The 19,742-nt window shown below is 39.8% G+C and overlaps 1 protein-coding gene and 1 long non-coding RNA gene across 2 annotated transcripts in view; both read left to right on the top strand.

The window, feature by feature from the left end:
- Positions 1–7,415, top strand: part of LOC138956383 (very long chain fatty acid elongase 4-like) — a 28,142-nt gene extending 20,727 nt beyond the window's left edge. Inside the window, exons 5-8 of the mRNA XM_070327751.1 lie at positions 892–948; positions 4,707–4,821; positions 5,235–5,362; positions 6,157–7,415. Of these exons, the coding sequence (XP_070183852.1) occupies positions 892–948; positions 4,707–4,821; positions 5,235–5,362; positions 6,157–6,336 (480 nt within the window). The 3' untranslated portion in view covers positions 6,337–7,415. The remainder of the gene's footprint in view (positions 1–891; positions 949–4,706; positions 4,822–5,234; positions 5,363–6,156) is intronic.
- A 1,501-nt stretch (positions 7,416–8,916) lies between these two features.
- On the top strand, positions 8,917–17,727 carry LOC138956388 (uncharacterized). Its single transcript, XR_011452640.1, has 2 exons — positions 8,917–14,743; positions 16,397–17,727. It is a non-coding gene; the product is annotated as an uncharacterized lncRNA (long non-coding RNA).
- The last annotated feature ends 2,015 nt before the right edge of the window (positions 17,728–19,742 follow it).

Raw genomic sequence — 19,742 nt, forward strand, 5'->3', positions numbered from 1 at the left:
TCTGTAATTTACTCACGCTTATGACGAAATCTTTAAACTCGTCCCGAGATCGACATATCATGGGAATTTGAGAAGTTTGAATACATGTGTCAAAGTCTTCCCTTGACCCTTGCGTCGACTGCTTGAACCATTGCTCAACCGATCACTGAATAAAGTTAAACTGATTACACTGTACTCACAAAACAATTTCAAATTTAGAATCAAAGTGATTGATAGCTCAGACACTGAACATGAATGACTGACTGACGTTTATTTCCTTCGCGAATACCAAAAACGAAACATCAATGTTTTGAACGGAAGCCATTGCCAAAAAATATAGATGCCAGAGTGGTTTCCCTTGGACAAGGGAAACCACACTCTCAACGTTTGCGTTCGCCGGTTCGCGATAGTTTATCAGTCAGTCAGTGCTTTCGATTTGGATTTGAACATCATGTTGCAAAAAAAAAACAACACCTAAATTGGCCAAGGTTTGCTACCCGTCGCCAAGGTAAGTGATTCCGGACAAATGATAGGAACACCGCGAATGTGGACAGTGTCAGTGTGTGCGTGTGTGTGTGACCAAAAACGTAACAACTGGATGACACATCTGTGTGCTCACTCTCACTCAAACTCAACAATCATCACTCAACATGAGACACACATGAACATGTAACTGAATATGTCACTTTATTGTCTAAACGTGAAGCAGCATGAAAGTTGCGAAAGAAACAAATTGAAACACCATAAAATGTACAAGACTTTAAAAAAACAAAAACAAAATCAATCAATTTTCTTAATACGAATTTTGGTTAAGACGAACTTTTTTTCCGATCCCCAGTGATTCGTCTTAAGCGAGTTCGACTGTATAAGCCTTTCAGTAGCTAAGTACAGTAAGTACTTTTGTCATTCCAGATGGCTAACGTGTGCTGGTGGTTCTTCTTCTCCAAGGTGATAGAACTGATGGACACTGTAAGTTAATGTTTTGTTTTCTTAACTTTGAATTTAAAGTGAACATTGGATAGTCATTAGAACAGAGGATAAATTTGAGCAAGAACTATGCAAGACCAATTTCTAATGGCAATCGAAAATTGTCACGAGCATTGAATGGGACAAGTTACTTTCACCCTAAAACAAACCCGACCCACACATTTTGTTTGTTTTTTGTTTTGATGTGTTGATGTGAAATGTACCAGTATTGTTTGCAGTACGGTAACTGAACTTAACGTCAATGAACTGTTTGCAGTGACCATATGAGCAAGTACCAGTACTGCAGGTAACATTTAACAAGAATCCATACTCAAAGTAAACAACAGTCACTCGCAGAAAGCTAGGTTTATGGCGATGGCAGTCACAGAAGCACCATGGTTTATTTCAAATCACCAAAAACGTACTCTCTGTCATTTTGAGAGAGAGACTGGGGGGTCCTTTATTACGTCCTGACAGGAAAATTGTCCTTTTAGGGACATGAAATGATGATACGCTAAAAGGCTGGTAAAGGTGAGGACAAGGGGAGGATGACGGGTTGGGTAAGAGAGGTGATGATAAAAGTTGTTTTTAAGAAGTTTCAGGTTTTTTTTGCGACGCAATAAAAATTTTGTTTGTTTGGGTTTACACCCAGTGTCTCCAAAAGCGTTGGGGGTATGGGATTTTAAAAGAATACTTTTTTTTTCAAAGACATTTTTTATAAAAAGGGATAAAATTTCAGAGGCACTTTTTAAAACCAAAGGTTAACAAGTTGCGTAAAGCGAAATTACTACATTTAGTCAAGCTGTCGAACTCACGGGATGAAACTGAACTCACTGTATTTATTCACTAAGACAGTACAGCTTCGTCAATCCCAGCGTGAAGGAAATCGCTCACCTTCCACGTGCAAAACGTAGTGATATTGACACGCCAGATTAGCGCGGTAGCGTATTGTGCTAAGCAGGAAAGCGCGCTTTTCTGTATTCTTGTTAACTTTCTGAGCTTGTTTTGAATACAACCTATCATATCTATATGTTTTTGGAATCAGGAAATGATCACGAATAAGATGACATCATTTTTGGATCGATTTCTTACATTTTAATCGTAAGACTAATTATTCTATTTTCGTTAATTGTGATCACATTTTAAGAGTAAACATGACATATGTATATATTTTTAGATTCAGAATGTGATGAAGAATACGATGCAATCAATTTTAAATCTGTTTGCGAAAAATCGATTTTAATGACAACTTTAATGAGCAAACTCATTAATTAAATTTTAAGCCTCCAAGCTGAAATGCAATACCAAAGTCCGGGCTTCGTCGAAGATTACTTGACCAAAATTTCAACCAATTTGGTTGAAAAATGAGAGAGTGACAGTGCCGCCTCAACTTTCACGAAAAGCCGGATATGACGTCATCAAAGACATTTGTAAAAAAAATGAAAAAAAACGTCTGGGGATATCATACCCAGGAACTCTCATGTAAAATTTCATAAAGATCGGTCCAGTAGTTTACTCTGAATCGCTCTACACACACACACACACACACACACACACACACACACACACACACACACACCACCACCACCACCACCACGACCCCCGTCTCAATTCCCCCCTCTACGTTAAAACATTTAGTCAAAATTTGACTAAATGTAAAAAAGATGATTCAGATTTGTACAGAGAGAGCATAAAAGCAGATATATACAGCACGTAAGTCTTGTTATATTTACAGTTCTAAAAAGCTATGCCACAGTGATACACCAAAACACATTCACTCACACAGAGATATATACACACCCAGACACTCCAACTGTAACTGGACTTGTGATCGAAAGGTCGCTGGTTTGAATCCGGGCCGGGACGGACACGGGTCAACTTTATGTGCAGACCCAGAGACGGTATGCATCTCCCACCCCCGTGTCACCACAATGGCACGTTAAAGATCTTGGTCATTCTACCATAAGTGCAGATGGCTGATACCACCTAAACACGCATACATCAAAAAGCCGTGAGGGCGTAAAACTCGAATCGTATAAACCAATTCATGTCCAATATAGGCAATTAAGACCTGACGGACAATAAGCCCCTTAAAATTTACTTTTTAACTGTAACCCGGCCGTCAGCCAATGGGTTTTGCCCCTTTATCGGCGGTCGGCGTGAGTGCCTGGGCCAGGTATAAAAGTTAAAACCTCGGGAATACATCCGGGTGCATTTCCTGTAGCGTATCATCGATCTCGCTAAAAGTCACGTGATGCTTAGCCGGAAATCGGTACAATTTGATGTTTGTCGATCTTTTTTGGTATTTCATAGGAATTTGATTCTGTTCTGCAATTTTTTTGGGGGAAAAAGTTGAAATCGATAACTAAATAAAAGAAAACGCAGCTCAAAATAAATTACTCGCTATAACGACATACTGCAAAGCGTTCCATCATCTTTCACGTCCGTTAGACGCCACAGAGTTACTTCAAGCTTATGAGAGTGAAAGTGATTCAATGGACGACAGAGCAATGTGGTACCGCATCACGGTGGCCGAGTGGTAAGGCGTCCGCCCAGTGAGCGGGAGGTCGTGGGTTCGAACCCCGGCCGGGTCATACCTAAGACTTTAAAATTGGCAATCTAGTGGCTGCTCCGCCTGGCGTCTGGCATTATGGGGTTAGTGCTAGGACTGGTTGGTCCGGTGTCAGAATAATGTGACTGGGTGAGACATGAAGCCTGTGCTGCGACTTCTGTCTTGTGTGTGGCGCACGTTAAATGTCAAAGCAGCACCGCCCTGATATCACCCTTCGTGGTGGACTGGGCATTTAAGCAAACAAACAAAGAGCAATGTGGTGGAGAGATGTTTCTTTTACTAAATCCTTTCGGATTATCTGTCTTTCTTGCTAAAGCATGTTTGCTTGGCTGAATGTCGCACGCGAATTCAGGAATTCTAAAAGATTCTGCTGTCGAACTGCCATTTTGGAAGGGGAAGTAACGCTAAGGTAATTCAAATCGGTTTACGGCATTCACTCTTGGCGCAAGATTGAGCGGTATCATATACTTTTCTACAGGGAATCCACCCAGGTGTATTCCCTATATACAGAAAAAACGCCTACAGGAAATTCATCAACAGGGAATGCACCCACTTGTGGTCGACATAGACCCCTTCAGCGCCAGTGTCTGCCAAAAACTGTTGATAATTACCAAATCTGTATGGCTATTTCAGGAAATTTGTCAAAGATATTAAATCATAGCAACATCCCTGACTCAGTTATTGGATCAGTGATTACAGCACTGAGGATTCAGTACCTGCAATATGGGTATTATATATAAAGCTGTTCAATGTTGTATTTAGTTTAATAACATTTCAGTGATCACTTTGTTAAGTGAGATTTGAGTAGGAGGCTAGTGGCTGATCAGATACTAAGCAGACAATACCTGTGTGTGCAGATAATTTTTAATATGCCACAAGTTAGCACTTTATTAAGTGAGATTTGAGGTGACTGGCTGTTATTGGCTGATCAGATACTAAGCAGACAATGCCTGTGTCTGCAGATATTTTTTAATTTGCTGCAAGAAGTTAGCCCTGTGGTAAATGAGATTTGAGGTGACTGCATGACTCTATGTGGCGCTGTTCAGATACTAAGCAGAGAATGCTTGTGTTTGCAGATATGTTTAATAATTATGCTGCAAGAAGTTAGAATTGGTAAGTCAGAATTGAGGTGCCCTGCGGTTAGTGGCTGATAATAGATACTTAAAGCAGACACTGCCTGTGTTTACAGATATTTTTTGTATGCCGCAAGAAGTGGGATCAGATCACGTTCCTCCACGTCTACCACCACTGCTCCATGATCGTCAACTGGTGGCTGGGGGTCAAGTATATAGCAGGGGGACAATGTGAGTATCAGTGCTGCTTGGACAAAAACTGCATGATTCAAAGCTATTTTCAGTATACAGGGATGTGGTGTGGTGTTGGCAGTATGCTGGAACCCTCTTTTCCAGATCCCCCATTTTAAGACAATTTATTCATTTGGTTGGGGGGGGTCCACTGTAATTTAGTGAGTGTAATGGGACATGACGAAGGGGAGTCGTATAAAGCATTTGCTTTTCTTGTTCATTTGTAAATATTGGTGATTTATTCATGTAAAGGTAATGGGAGAGAGAGAGAGAGAGAGAGAGAGAGAGAGAGAGAGAGAGAGAGAGAGAGAGAGAGAGAGAGAGAGAGAGAGAGAGAGAGAGAGAGAGAGAGAGCTGATTGTTTATTCTAAAACAGCATCTGGCAATCTGTTGATTGTTATCTTCTATTTCAGCATTTTTTCCTGGCATGCTAAACTCCTTTGTGCATGTAATCATGTACACCTACTATGCACTGGCTGCTATAGGACCGCATCTCCAGCCCTATCTATGGTGGAAACGTTACCTCACTCGCCTTCAGTTGGTGGGTTTTAATCTTTCTCTTCTCTTTCTGTCGTTCTCTTGGTCTCCCTCTGTCTCTGTGTGTGTATGTGTGTGTGTGTGTGTGTGTGTTAGTGCGTGTTACTGCAAAATACTGTTGTACACATGTATGCAAAATCTGAGTCTATTTGACCCTCTTTCTCAGTGTTTCTGACTTTGTGCACAAACCAACCGTATGGGGTTTATGTGAAATTGTTATTATGTGTGTTTTTTTCTTCTGTTTTGAGTGGTTATGTGTTTCACAAACATGCAAACAGTTGCGCACATGCAACATCTGACAGCATGAAGAGTTTCATAGTGCAAGGGCCATCATTGGTGTAGGTTGATATCCCAGTTGCCTCCCTTACACCGAAAGTACATCACTGCCATGTGTCGATCGACATTTCATGGTCAAGGAATAACAGCTTCTGTTTTCTTCTGGATTTGTTTTGCACTGACAGTGCCAACAGGAAGGTTTAGTTTATAATATTGTCACTGTTATGTTCTGTTCAACAACAAAAAATCAAATAGGAACAGAATATACAATTTATCCCCCCTTTTTTATAACCCTCTTTCAAGACAGCCCCCGGTAAAGATTCAATTTGTTCTGGTTTTTGCCTCATCACATCTGTAAATCTACCTTGCAGTTTAAGACTCTTCCCCATATAAGATCTGATTTTCTCAAATTTGTTGAAGGTCATAAATTAGGGCCGTCCTACTGTACAGGTCTAGCTGTAAACCGCTGGGGCTGATTTATTTTGAACTGATCACGATTAATTACTTGTCATTCTTTTGCAGACCCAGTTTTTGGCTTTTCTGATTCACAGCGGTTACAATCTTACCGTTGACTGTGACTTCCCGAAGGGATACATTATTGCCGTCTTTGCCTACGCTGTGTCCCTTATCATCCTCTTCGGCAACTTCTATTATCGCACCTACACCCTGAAACAGCGAGAGAAGAGAAGTAAAAAGGAATAGTGTGATATCACATGTGCATTGTTGTTACAAGAACACGTCCAACGATCTTGTTGTGATCCTCCGTTGTTAGATATTTATTTATTTATTCATTTATCCAAGAGCTTATATGTTCAGTTTATATTTACGAACACACACACATGCACACAAGCACACACACACACAAGCGCGCACACAAACACACATTCACAGGTACATTAACGCACACATACATTCTCAAACTCATCTATCTATATATATATACGACTAGTGTCTGTCTGTCTGTCTGTCTGTCTGTTCGCGATGCACGGCCAAAGTTCTCGGTGGATCTTTTTCAAATTTGGACACCGTATTCAGCTACACCCCGGACACAACCTCATCGATGAGATATTTCAACACGTGCTCTCAGCGCGCAGCGCGCTGAACCGATTTTTGTTTTGTTTTGTTGTTGTTGTCGGGATCCTCTACCAGTAACTCTTCCTTATCTTCTCCAGTGTTTTCAGCCGCGATTATCTCCCTTTCTCCGTGTGGCGTCAATCCATATTCCCGTTACTACGTTACTATTTTTAGAAGGTCACTGCACGTTACTATTTTTAGAAGGTCTCCAGTGTTTTGCGCGTTTATCTCCTTTCCTTCGTGCGCCGGCGAAGTCGGCGTACACCCGGCAAAGCCGGGTCCCAGGCGCAGCCTGGTATTCGGCTCTACTTCTTCCCGGCGAAGCCGGTACCCGGCGAAGCGGGTAATCATCTAGTTCTTATATAAACATACATTGCATGCATGATCTGAACAAACACGAATACACACACCTGGACTTTTTTTCTACCTTCCTTGTGATTATTTGAAGCGTAAGACAGCTATAGGGTTGCATAATTTGGTGACAATTTAAATGCTATGGATGTATTCAGTAATTAAGGTCTTCATGCATTGCTTGTGCATTTAGAATGCAGGCTGAATCAAGCAGAAAATAGAATTGATAGAGAGAATGGACACTTTTGAAATGTGTGTGTGTGTGGGTCACAGTACATGCATGTAGAAGAAAGTGTGTGTGTGTGTGTGTGTGTGTGTGTGTGTGTGTGTGTGTGTGTGTGTGTGTGTGTGTGTGAGTGTGAGTGTGCAAGAAACAGCATTTTTTCATATGCCATCTTATATCAGCAACAAGCAGTTGTTTGCTCTGTGACAGGTTCCATATTTTGATCAACATGGAAGGGGAGGGGGTAGGGTTCGAGCAACTTGCAGTTAGGACAGAAAGAGGAAGAACACAGTACAGTGGACGCCGCTTAATAAAACCGCGGTTAATAGAGCCAGCCGCTTATAAAAGCCGATTTCAGACGGTCCGGATTTATCACTATATCTTATGTATTAGAAAAAGCCGGTTAATAAAACCAACCCGCCGCTTATTAAAGCCAGTTTTCTCATAGAAATCACGTAGTTTGTGACTAAAACTCACATTATCTTGTTCTGATGTGGAAGACGACCAACAAACAAACACTCATAAAATCGTTCTTCTCTGCCGAGTAATGATTCGTGACTGTGACAGTGAAATTATTGATGTACCGAAGTGATCAAAGTACTCGTACATGTACGTATAATTAAAACAAAAGTTCAACATCCTTCTGAAGTTTTGTTTAGATTAAAACAAGTGTAAATGACGAAAGAAAGTGACTGAGTGACGTAAACAAAAGAGAAGATTGTTTTTTCTTTCGAAAATGACGTATTCCTGGACCGCCGGTTAATAAATCCGCCGCTTATTAAAGCCATTTTTCGTCGGTCCAGAAGTGGCTTTATTAAGCGGCGACCACTGTATACTAACAAACGAGAGAACGGAGAGGGAGGCGAGAGAGAATACAGCAACATTTTTCCTTCAGCTCTAATTTTCCTCTCGGAGTCTTGGCTAAGCTCCCATCTCACTCTCCCTTAGAACAGATCAAAGCAAAATTCACTCCCGGTCACTTATGTGTTTGCTCCTCATACCATGTTGAAAAAAAGGTATGGACTAGTATACTGGTCAGGGCTCCCCATGGACGCCCCTTCTAGAGGGTCCTGGGAGGGACCCCCACTTTCAATTTGTAGAGGGTCCATGGACCCCCACTGCAAACTTGTAGAGGGTCCCTAGGGTCCAAAAGCCGAAAAGTCCCGATGTAATTTCGAAACATTGTGGTCACGCATAGTGTACTGTGTAAAATAGCGGACGGTTGCAGTCTGAAAAAGTATCTACGTTAGGCACGATAATGGAAATTTAGTGCGTCCCAGGACCAGCTCTTTTAAAGTTTAGTGCGTCGCTGGACCCCCTCCATAAATTTCTAGTACATGTTTTCGGCTTGTAGTGCGTATAGGACGCAGGGACACGCATTTTGGGGAGCCCTGCTAGTATACTTGTACTGCTCTGAATAATTCCCTTATTTGCTAAAGTAAAATCCAGGGTACTGACCTTAATTTTTGTGTTATAAACCATCATGTCGACCATCACATATCCTTTCAGGCTTTTGCATGTTGTTAGAGCATCGATTTCCTCCCACTATACCTACAAATCTTTGGTCTGCAAGGAGTAGGAAGTTTGGGGCAGGGGGAGGGGGGGGGGGGGGGGGGGGGGGGGGGGGTGGGGGGTATGTGAGGATAGGAATGTGTTTGTAAGGTGCTTTTCAGAACCAAGTCAGATGAAAATCGTTGCCTATGTGAACAGCGCGCTAACACTCCGACTAGTTTTAAGCAACATGCAATCTCAGTTGACTTGCACATTTGGGTTTGTCTAGTCGCATTTGTTGTTTTCTGGCTATAGACATGACCTTATCTGGAAGCGCAATAAATAATAGCAATCTGCTAAAAGTCGTTTGTAAATCAATGGAGTTTTCAAGTCGCTGTTAAATCGGAACTAAATTGGATCTTAATCGTGAGGACGGTTCCCATGGAAAACTTTTCGTCAACTTTGTCTCAACTACTATACCTAGCAACTTCCGACCAGTTAACATAAATATTTGTATACAAAGCATAATTACCTGAATTGACAACTAACGATGTGCCTTTGATGTATAAATGAATACATGCACCACACACGCATACATTGCTTGTTAGTCCTACAGGCAGTGAAAGGGTTAAAGTTGGTGGAAATTAAGTTGATTGAAAATCTGCCATGTGAACAGCACTTAACTGACACTCGAGTCAATCTGTGAAATAAATTCTGCAATAAGTCGGACTCGGCAAAGAGAGTGATTTTATGTAAGTTTTCAAGTGGAAGGATGCCCTTAATTGTCACATTGTAAAAGCCTGAAGAGATACGTGGCGGTGTGCACAATGGCTTATGACAAGAAGGACGGCACCTTTAAGCCAGTGAAGAGATATTACAATTGTACCCGTGTTAGATACAGCTGCATTATTGAAAATGTCAATGCATATGGTTTAGTTTTAGTGATATGATGTACGTTGTGTGTGATATGTACATGTATAATATAGTTACACTTTGTAGATGTGATTTTGTTTAGAGTGAGTTCCTCTTGCTACAGGTTAGTGATGTTTGTGTGATAATGTACATCTCTGTCCTTTATCCAAGTGTTTGCACTTTGTATTTTTGTATTTTGTAACAAGTCATATATACTCAGCATAGACTTTTCCTTTATAGGTTTACAATGCATTTTTGTGTGAAATCAAATTTAATTTAGAAAAAGCTATAACCTAAGCACAATATCTAATATATTTAATGTATAACACGGATTATGTGAAGTTTTCTCAATGTGCTTTACAAGAAACAGCCTAGTTCTATGACATGAGAAATCCTGTTGTCTGAATCATCATTCTCGCCTTATAGTAGATTATTGATGCTGTTTCGATCCAGTTACATAGGATTCGGCATACAGCTGTTCATTGTTTTGCATGCACACTCTCACGTAGTTTACTGTTGGCATCGAAGGCTCTGTTGGCAGACAGGGATAATATAATGTCAGTATTTTACAGGCATTCACGAAGTTTGTCAATTGCATAGAACAATCAACCGCTTAATTTGGGGTTAATGCTTTTATATGGGTGCGACAAAGAAGGGACTACATGTACTTTAAAGGCACAATTTGACAATGCTTCAAGCACTCATGCCTATGATATTTATATTGTAGTTTTATCGTATGATGTCCTTTGCCATATGATGTTATATTGACACTACTTTTTCAGTGCGCTGACTTACGACTTAATGTAATCTGCTAGTTTGAGTGAATGTAGCAGTGTGAGGCATGTGTTTTATATATGTAAAAGCAATACACAACTTGTCTCATTGAATTTTAAAATATTCACCAATAGTTCACCGATCATGAAAAATGCTACTTCAGCAAGCTTTTTCATGACCATGAACTGATTCGAATATATTTTTCATCCAAGGAGACGAGGGTTAATATTTATGTTCTATATTATTTTAATATTCTGTTAAAATAACCGACTGAGTGAAAATCCCAATGACATAAATCGTTTGCCTGTGTGATGGCCGGTGCATGGACTTGGTGATAATCTTTCGCGTTCTTAGTCCCACTTTGAATTATTCTGCTAAAATCTGGCTGACATGACATGATGCGTCTTTCTTTTGAAAGAAATTAAACTTTTGTTCTGTGACCTATTATAGACAGGGACATGATTGACAAAGATATTTAAATGTCTTTTTTGATGTTCTGACTTAGACAATATGCTGTGTATTAGTAGCAATCCCTTAATAATGATGGAAACAAAGAAACAATACTTAGAATAAGTTTTCCTGGTATGCTTGTGAGACTAGCTAGCTGTTTCATAGAAGGTCGATTTTGATTCATAAAACAACTGAACTCATGCATTTTTTGTTATACAATTTGCATGTGTTCAAGCGTGTAGGTGTTAGTCTAAATTAGTTTTGTATGTGTTGTTTGCACCAGAAATGCATTTGTGCTATCCTTTGGTTTAGCGTTTTGCACATTTCAATCGCAGAAGTAGTTTATGACAGTTTACCATTGTGCTATCGGGAACGTGTCTTAGATCACTCATAAGCAGCATATAGTTATCATTTTTGTTGTTGCCAGTGGTACATGATATATACACATGGGCCTATTTTACAGATGGAAAGAAGCAAGGTAATGGATTACATTAAAATATGTGCTTGCATTTAATTATGACAGATACTAAGCAGTTAAATTGCTCAAATGGTTGACTCAGACATACTGCTAGTGATTCTGCTGCTTATAACTTTACTTTTAAATTGAGTAAAGCGTATCAAAGAAAGGGGAAATCAGCTGCATCGAGTTTTGAAGAATTTTGCATAAAACAGATACAGCTCAGTGATCATGATGGTCACCAAATTCACTGCTGGGTTTAAGCATAGGGTATCATTGTTTCAACTTGAACGTGCTTTGATGCAAAAATTGCTTGTTGGGAACATTTGATCTTCATTTGTTTTACTTATACCGTATATGTTTTCTGTGATATATATTCTTTACAATCCTTGATTTTTGCAACTTAAAGATGCAAAGTTCTTTCTCGTGTTAACGTTACAATCTTTTTGAGCACATGCAATAATTGATACGTCGACGCTTGTACATGGGATAAGATAAGAGCACACTTTTACTTTGTGCACATACCCCCGTGGGTTAGGGGGAAGAATTTACCCGATGCTCCCCAGCATGTCGTAAGAGGCGACTAACGGATTCTGTTTCTCCTTTTACCCTTGTTAAGTGTTTCTTGTATAGAATATAGTCAATTTTTGTAAAGATTTTAGTCAAGCAGTATGTAAGAAATGTTAAGTCCTTTGTACTGGAAACTTGCATTCTCCCAGTAAGGTAATACATTGTACTACGTTGCAAGCCCCTGGAGCAAATTTTTGATTAGTGCTTTTGTGAACAAGAAACAATTGACAAGTGGCTCTATCCCATCTCCCCCCCTTTCCCCGTCGCGATATAACCTTCGTGGTTGAAAACGACGTTAAACACCAAATAAACAAACAAAGAATCTTTTTGAGCACATGCAATAATTGATACGTCGACGCTTGTACATGGGATAAGATAAGAGCACCCTTTTACTTTGTGCACATACGAAATATCAATAGCCTACCTGCTTTCTGTATTGAGCGGGAATTTTTTGTTGAATAATTATCCGTAATTATCACCAGCAAAAAATTCTCACTCTGCAGAAAAGCTGAACCAGGTTATTGAGTTTTGGTATGTATCCAAGTTGAAGGGCACTTGTATCTCATGTGGAATAGCCTGGACAGATCTGTGATATGGGGTACATTTGTTGGAATTATAAGGATTTAGGCACAGCAGTGGTACCTCAGGACAACCTTGGGAGTAGCATAAAGCGTCCCTCAACATTACATGTGGCCTGTCATGACGGGTATATTTTGGTGAAAATAATAGACAAATTAGGGACAACAGAATGACAGTCCCAAATTCATGGGAGGTGTCTTCTCATCCGAGTTACGACACATACTAATTTACACCTCAGGGAATCTGAACAAAGGCATGACAGTCATCCATAATCCAAGATCAGTTGTTGTATATTTCAGTTTAACTTTTATGTTTTTGATGCATAATTTTGTTATAATTTTTTTTTTGGAGTTGAAAACTGTGTTAAGATCAATCAATCAATCAATCAATGAGGCTTATATCGCGCATATTCCGTGGGTACAGTTCTAGGCGCTCTGCAGTGATGCCGTGTGAGATGAAATTTTATACGGCCAGTAGATTGCAGCCATGTCGGCGCATATTTACCTTTCACGGCCTTATTCCAAGTCACACGGGTATGGTAGACAAAGATATGATCTCAGGGTGTGAAAAATACAGAGAAGTTTCGCTATTTGTTTTTTTGTACAGACCGGTTCCCCCGCGTGTCGTAAGAGGCGACTAACGGATTCTGTTTCTCCTTTTACCCTTGTTAAGTGTTTCTTGTATAGAATATAGTCAATGTTTGTGAAGATTTTAGTCAAGCAGTATGTAAGAAATGTTAAGTCCTTTGTACTGGAAACTTGCATTCTCGCAGTAAGGTCATATATTGTACTACGTTGCAAGCCCCTGGAGCAATTTGTTGATTAGTGCTTTTGTGAACAAGAAACAATTAACAAGTGGCTCTATCCCATCCCCCCCTTTCCCCGTCGCGATATAACCTTGAACGGTTGGAAACGACGTTTAATAAACACCAAATAAAGAAAGAAAGTACAGACCGGTAAGTGAAAAGTCATTTGTAAATGGTGCAGGCATACAAACAGGAAACTAATACTCTGTTGTGTAAAGATAAGCTCATACAAAACTCAGACATTATTACACTTTTTGTTTTTGTTTGAAATGCCCTCACCCCAACCACTACCTCGATCCCTCCGACCATCTTCTGTTTTTAGAGTGCTCACAAACATTATTTGTATCAGTGACAAATAGTGCAGCAAGAAATGGCAATAAGTCAGTTAATTTTAAAAAGTTGGCACTGTACATAAGCGTATATTAATCGTTTGAAACAGGTACTTGTGTGATATATTGTTGTTTTGTTATTTTTCTAAAAGCTGGCACTGTACTTGAGTTTATACACGCTGTTCGAAACTTAAGTAATTGTGTATGTATGTTATTTAAGTTATTTCTTAAAGTTAACACTGTACTTGATCCCGCAGTGGGGCACTGCGGTTATGAAATTAAAGGCCCCTCCTGTTTTTGGAACCGCAGGAGCTTTCTAGTTTGCTGTTAGGTAGATTTTTGGTTCCTCTTTCCTGTCATGCTCTCTTTTTCTTCATGAATTCTTTTCTTTTTTCTGCCTTCTTGCTCATTCACCTGTATTTTTTCCAAAAATCTCTTCTCTTGCCGCTTGTCTCGCGATTCATGTATAGTTTAATCTGTTAGTGTTCTGATGTAAGTCCAGCAGTAGATAGGTTAAGCCTATTTTAACATACTGGAAACTGGTAATCTTCCAGTAGGTATTAATTTAGTTTTACTAAAGCCTGCTGGGACACAAGTAATGGGTTAGTGCATTTGTAAACAGGAATCGCTTGACAAGTGGCCCCCTTCATCCCCCCCTTCCTCGTCCTGATATGGCTCTGCGTAGTCGGCTGGACGTTAAGCAACAAATAAACAAACAAACACTGTACTTGAGTGTATACTAGCTGTTTGAAACCCCCCGCGGGTTAGGGGGAAGAATTTACCCGATGCTCCCCAGCATGTCGTAAGAGGCGACTAACGGATTCTGTTTCTCTTTTTACCCTTGTTAATTGTTTCTTGTATAGAATATAGTCAATTTTTGTAAAGATTTTAGTCAAGCAGTATGTAAGAAATGTTAAGTCCTTTGATTAATGCTTTTGTGAACAAGAAACAATTGACAAGTGGCTCTATCCCATCTCCCCCCTTTCCCCGTCGCGATATAACCTTCGTGGTTGAAAACGACGTTAAACACCAAATAAATAAAGAAAGAAAGATGTTAAGTCCTTTGTACTGGAAACTTGCATTCTCCCAGTAAGGTAATACATTGTACAGTAAAACCTGTCTCTAACGGACACCCTTGGGGAATGGTAATAGTGTCCCTATTAGACAGGTGTCCCTTCTTCACAGGTGGAGGGGCCGGGGCAATATTTTACAAAGAGCACGTAAAATGAACAAGACACTTTTTGTCAGTCCTGTAGTATGTATTTATTGGATTGAACATGAGACTCACTGAAAATGTGAGTAAACAAATGATACATGTAGCAAACAACAACAACAACAACATCCCCCCCCCCCCCCCCCCCCACCTACCCCGTTCCCTACACACACTGTGCATTCAAACTTACGCAAGTCGGACGTCACAAAGCTAAAAATAGCTGACTCTTCATCAGTCATTCAACGGGAAATTCCGCAGTGTGTCTCGACCAGCTCTTGTTTCATTCAGTTTTTCTAGTCTCAGCATAAATGCATGGACCAAAAATTTAGCTGTGTTAACTATTGTTTCCTTCGAACGATTGCTTACAAAGAGAGAGAGATCATCACGTCTTCTTTTTCCGATCTGATCCTCGCGATCTGCGTTTTACCACATCCCATCTCCTTCGCCACATCTCGGCATGATTGGCCGCTATCTAGTTTTTTCAAGGCAGCGACACGCTGCTCTAAAGTCAACGCTTTTCTTTTTCCTGCTGGAGATTCCATTTTCAAACACAGTAGTCTACTGTTGCTTTTGGTTGTGACTGTATCCACAATGCGGAAAAGCGAAAGTGAGCGAAGCGAAAGTGAGTGAGCGAAAGTGGGTCTCCATCTAAACAAGTCACTGATTGGTCAGAAAAGGGACAGGACAACCAATCAACAACCATTTGTGCTACGGCTACGGCTGCCGAGCACTGTCTGCATAACAGTCGAGTTTTCGAAGTTGCGTTTTTATGTACGTTGTGTCCGTTTGTGACAGTGTTTACACTTCCTACGGTCCGAAAAATCGTGTCCGCGTCCGTAAGTGGCAGGTGTCCGCCCGTTAAAGGTTAGTTATTGTTGAAATCGTGTTCGTGCCATGATAAACTGTCCGTATGTAGCAGGTGGCCGTTACAATAAGGGTCCGCTAGACTCAGGTTTTACTGTACTACGTTGCAAGCCCCTGGAGCAATTTTTTGATTAGTGCTTTTGTGAACAAGAAACAATTGACAAGTGGCTCTATCCCATCTCCCCCCTTTCCCCGTCGCGATATAACCTTCGTGGTTGAAAACGACGTTAAACACCAAATAAAGAAAGAAAAGAAAGCTGTTTGAAACAGGTATTTGTGTATGTAAGTTATTCACTATTTTCCAAAAGTTGGCACTGTTCTTGAGTTTATACTGTTCCAAACAGGTACACATTAGTGTGTGTATGTTATTCGTTACATGTTGTGAGAATTATGTAAATGTGCAAATAACAGCTTCTGATTATGTTGACTTGGTGTGTGTTTGTTGAAACCTGTGTCCATGTATTTGCCTTAAGAGCATAGATGTCAACGACAATGCAGTGAATGTGTAACATTACCTTAGGTTGTCACCTAACATTACCTTAGGTTGAGGTTGTTGATGGGCCATTCTGTTTGAATATAGAATATAGTCAATGTTTGTAAAGATTTTAGTCAAGCAGTATGTAAGAAATGTTAAGTCCTTTGTACTGGAAACTTGCATTCTCCCAGTGAGGTAATATATTGTACTACGTTGCAAGCCCCTGGAGCAAATTTTTGATTAGTGCTTTTGTGAACAAGAAACAATTGACAAGTGGCTCTATCCCATCTCCCCCCTTTCACCGTCGCGATATAACCTTCGTGGTTGAAAACGACGTTAAACACCAAATAAAGAAAAGAAAAGGCCATTCTCTGAAGCTGGAGTACATGTACCTCACTTTGACATAAATTGTCAATCCATTTAATGCTGATATATTATTATGCCAATTTAGTGGTGCGTAGGAGGTATTCTCTTGATTTCTTGTATACACTAGTTGATTAATTATACAAACATTTTATGAAGCACTTACTTTTTTTATTCATCTGTCTTTTTGAATTATTTTTTTCTCCATATTAAAATCCATGTCATATCCTCCGGATTGTCCGATTATTTTTACAGGAGTTCTGTACGGGATCTAAATGTTTGTAATTTGCTGAACATAAACAATCAGTCTCTGCAGGTATGTTCATTTCTTTTCCTGTGACCTAAGGGAACATTAGGGAATAGTACCTATTGATTAAACCAAAATCTTGGCTACATTTTTTGCTGTTCAGAATTTAAAATATCCCTGTGGGAGTGCAACCACATCAGCGTATGTGCACTGATCCCAGCTTTGGAGAATGGCCCTGATTTACTAAAGGCACACTCTTTCCCTGATCTGACAAGGCTTTTTTGGGATAAGACCATCCCTCCATTTGGTCAGATACTGAAAGTGAACAACCCGGGCGCTCTCTGTGCATTGTGGACATCTTTTGGTAAATTAATTTAGTAAAAGACACAAGTGGCTTTTTAGAAAATTCATTCATAATTTGTTTTATACTCATCTCAGCATGCAGTGAGAGTGTTCATTTGTGGGATGCAGTGACCAAAATTAATGTATGAATGGCCTTATCCTATGAAAAATCCTGTCCACATCTGAGCTGGTGTGCCTAACTGTTTACACGGGAAGGAGTGTGCCTTTAATGTGAATACACGGTTTGGATGTGCACTTGTCTGTGTCTGTATGAATGAAGTTCTTACGTTTCCTGTTTTGTTTGGTCTGTGTGTGTGGCTTTTTAATTTGTTAAAGTATATTCTTGCCCTAAATCTCAAAGAAATACGAGGTTCTAGTTTTGTTGCCATTCGAGTGTAGTAAGGGCTCTTTTGTTGGTGCTACATCGGTGATTATTTTTTATTTTTCTAATTATTTTTGTTTTTGTAGATCGTGTTTTTGTGTTTGACACGGTTTTGATGTTGACATCGACATTTGGTATAGAAACTGCACTCCTATGTGACTGTTGAACGAATAAAACTCCTTCAGTACTGAATTGGTTAGTTAGCAGGCACGTGTGTGTGTGTGTGTGTGTATGTGTGTGTGTGACTCTGCTTGTGACTGTGTGTGTGTGTGTGTGTGTGTGTGTGTTCGTGGCTTGTGCATGATCAAGTGTTAGCAAAGTTTTTGTGTGTTTCCTTTTTCTTCCTCTCTTCTTTTTTTCCTTCTTTTTTCTGTAACTGTTTTGCAGTCAAGCCGTGCAATTATTTAATCATTGCAGAAGAAGACAGAAGCAGTGTTCTGTGGGATAATTGTGCTAATTTGTCAGTGTCGACTTACAGCAGGCAGCAAGGCACCCCATTTTGTGCTGGTTCAATTGTAAATCATTTTCTCGTTCTCTTCTGACACTTGCGTCTTGTTCGGTGACCATGCGTGACTGCAGAACTCAAAGTGAAAAAGAAGAAGAAACAAGTCGCGTAAGGCGAAATTACTACATTTAGTCAAGCTGTGGAACTTACAGAATGAAACTAAACGCACTGCATTTTTTCACAATGACCGTAGTCCGCTGCTCGTGCAAAAGGCAGTGAAATTAACGAGCCTGTTTAGCGCGGTAGTGGATGCGCTGTGCTGCATCGCACGCTTTTCTGTACCTCTCTTCGTTTTAACTTTCTGAGCGTGTTTTTAATCCAAACATATCATATCTATATGTTTTTGGAATCAGGAACCGACAAGGAATAAGATGAAATTGTTTTTAAATCGATTTCGGAAATTTATTTTAATCATAATTTTTATATTTTGAATTTTCAGAGCTTGTTTTTAATCCAAATATAACATATTTATATGTTTTTGGAATCAGAAAATGATAAAAAATAAGATGAACGTAATTTTGGATCATTTTATAAAAAAAATAATTTTAATTACAATTTTCAGATTTTTAATGACCAAAGTCATTAATTAAATTTTAAGCCTCCACGCTGAAATGCAATACCGAAGTCCGGCCTTCGTCGAAGATTGCTTGGCCAAAATTTCAATCAATTTGATTGAAAAATGAGGGTGTGACAGTGCCGCCTCAACTTTTACAAAAAGCCGGATATGACGTCATCAAAGACATTTATCCAAAAAATGAAAAAAATGTCTGGGGATATCATACCCAGGAACTCTCATGTAAAATTTCAAAAAGATCGGTGCAGTAGATTACTCTGAATCGCTTTACACACACACACGCACAGACACACACACACACACACACAGACACACATGATACACCACGACCCTCGTCTCGATTCCCCCTCTATGTTAAAACATTTAGTCAAAACTTGACTAAATGTAAAAAGATAAAGATGAAGGGACGGGTTCCAAAAATATACTGTACGGCAATGCATGTTTCGGGAAGAACACCCCCCCCCCCCCCCCCCCCCGTTCTTATTTTTGTCTTTTCGTTTTCTTGGATTGTATTTGCGTTCCTTGCACGTTTTCTTTAGCCCCCCCCCCCCCCCTATTTTGTTGTTGTTGTGGGGGTAGAGGGTTCTCTTCCACCATGCAGTGCAAAATAGGTTGCATGTTTCTCTCTGGGTTTCTCCCTTAGAGCGTAAATAAAAGCAATATATATATTCCCCAGAAATATTGTAGACATCCATGTTGGTCCAAAATGTTTTAAAAATTTTTTTTTATAAGAATCTGGGAATATCGGATAAGGATAAGGATAAGATTTTATATAGTCCATGATTTTCATATAATTATCCCCAATAAGATTGAATTCAATCAAAACAAGTTTCAATGAAATGACGAACGAGAATGAATGTTATAGTTGGGGCATGCTATCTTTGCAATTACGTTTTTGCTAAGTTAATATGATTTTACTTGTCTTGTTCACATCCCATCTCATGAACCATACATACATAGCGTGGCATACTTTATGCACCGCAGCTTCGTTGAGAATCTTGCTTTTTGCGAAGTTTTGGCCACTTGCTTATACTCCCGTCCACGCCCACACATTGGCCGCCGCATCCCATTCCAAAGTCTCCTCACTATACTGTTGTTCACGTCGTGTCCACACTAATGAGGTTCATC

This window comes from Littorina saxatilis, unplaced genomic scaffold (assembly GCF_037325665.1).
Source record: "Littorina saxatilis isolate snail1 unplaced genomic scaffold, US_GU_Lsax_2.0 scaffold_475, whole genome shotgun sequence".
Lineage (NCBI taxonomy): Eukaryota > Metazoa > Mollusca > Gastropoda > Littorinimorpha > Littorinidae > Littorina > Littorina saxatilis.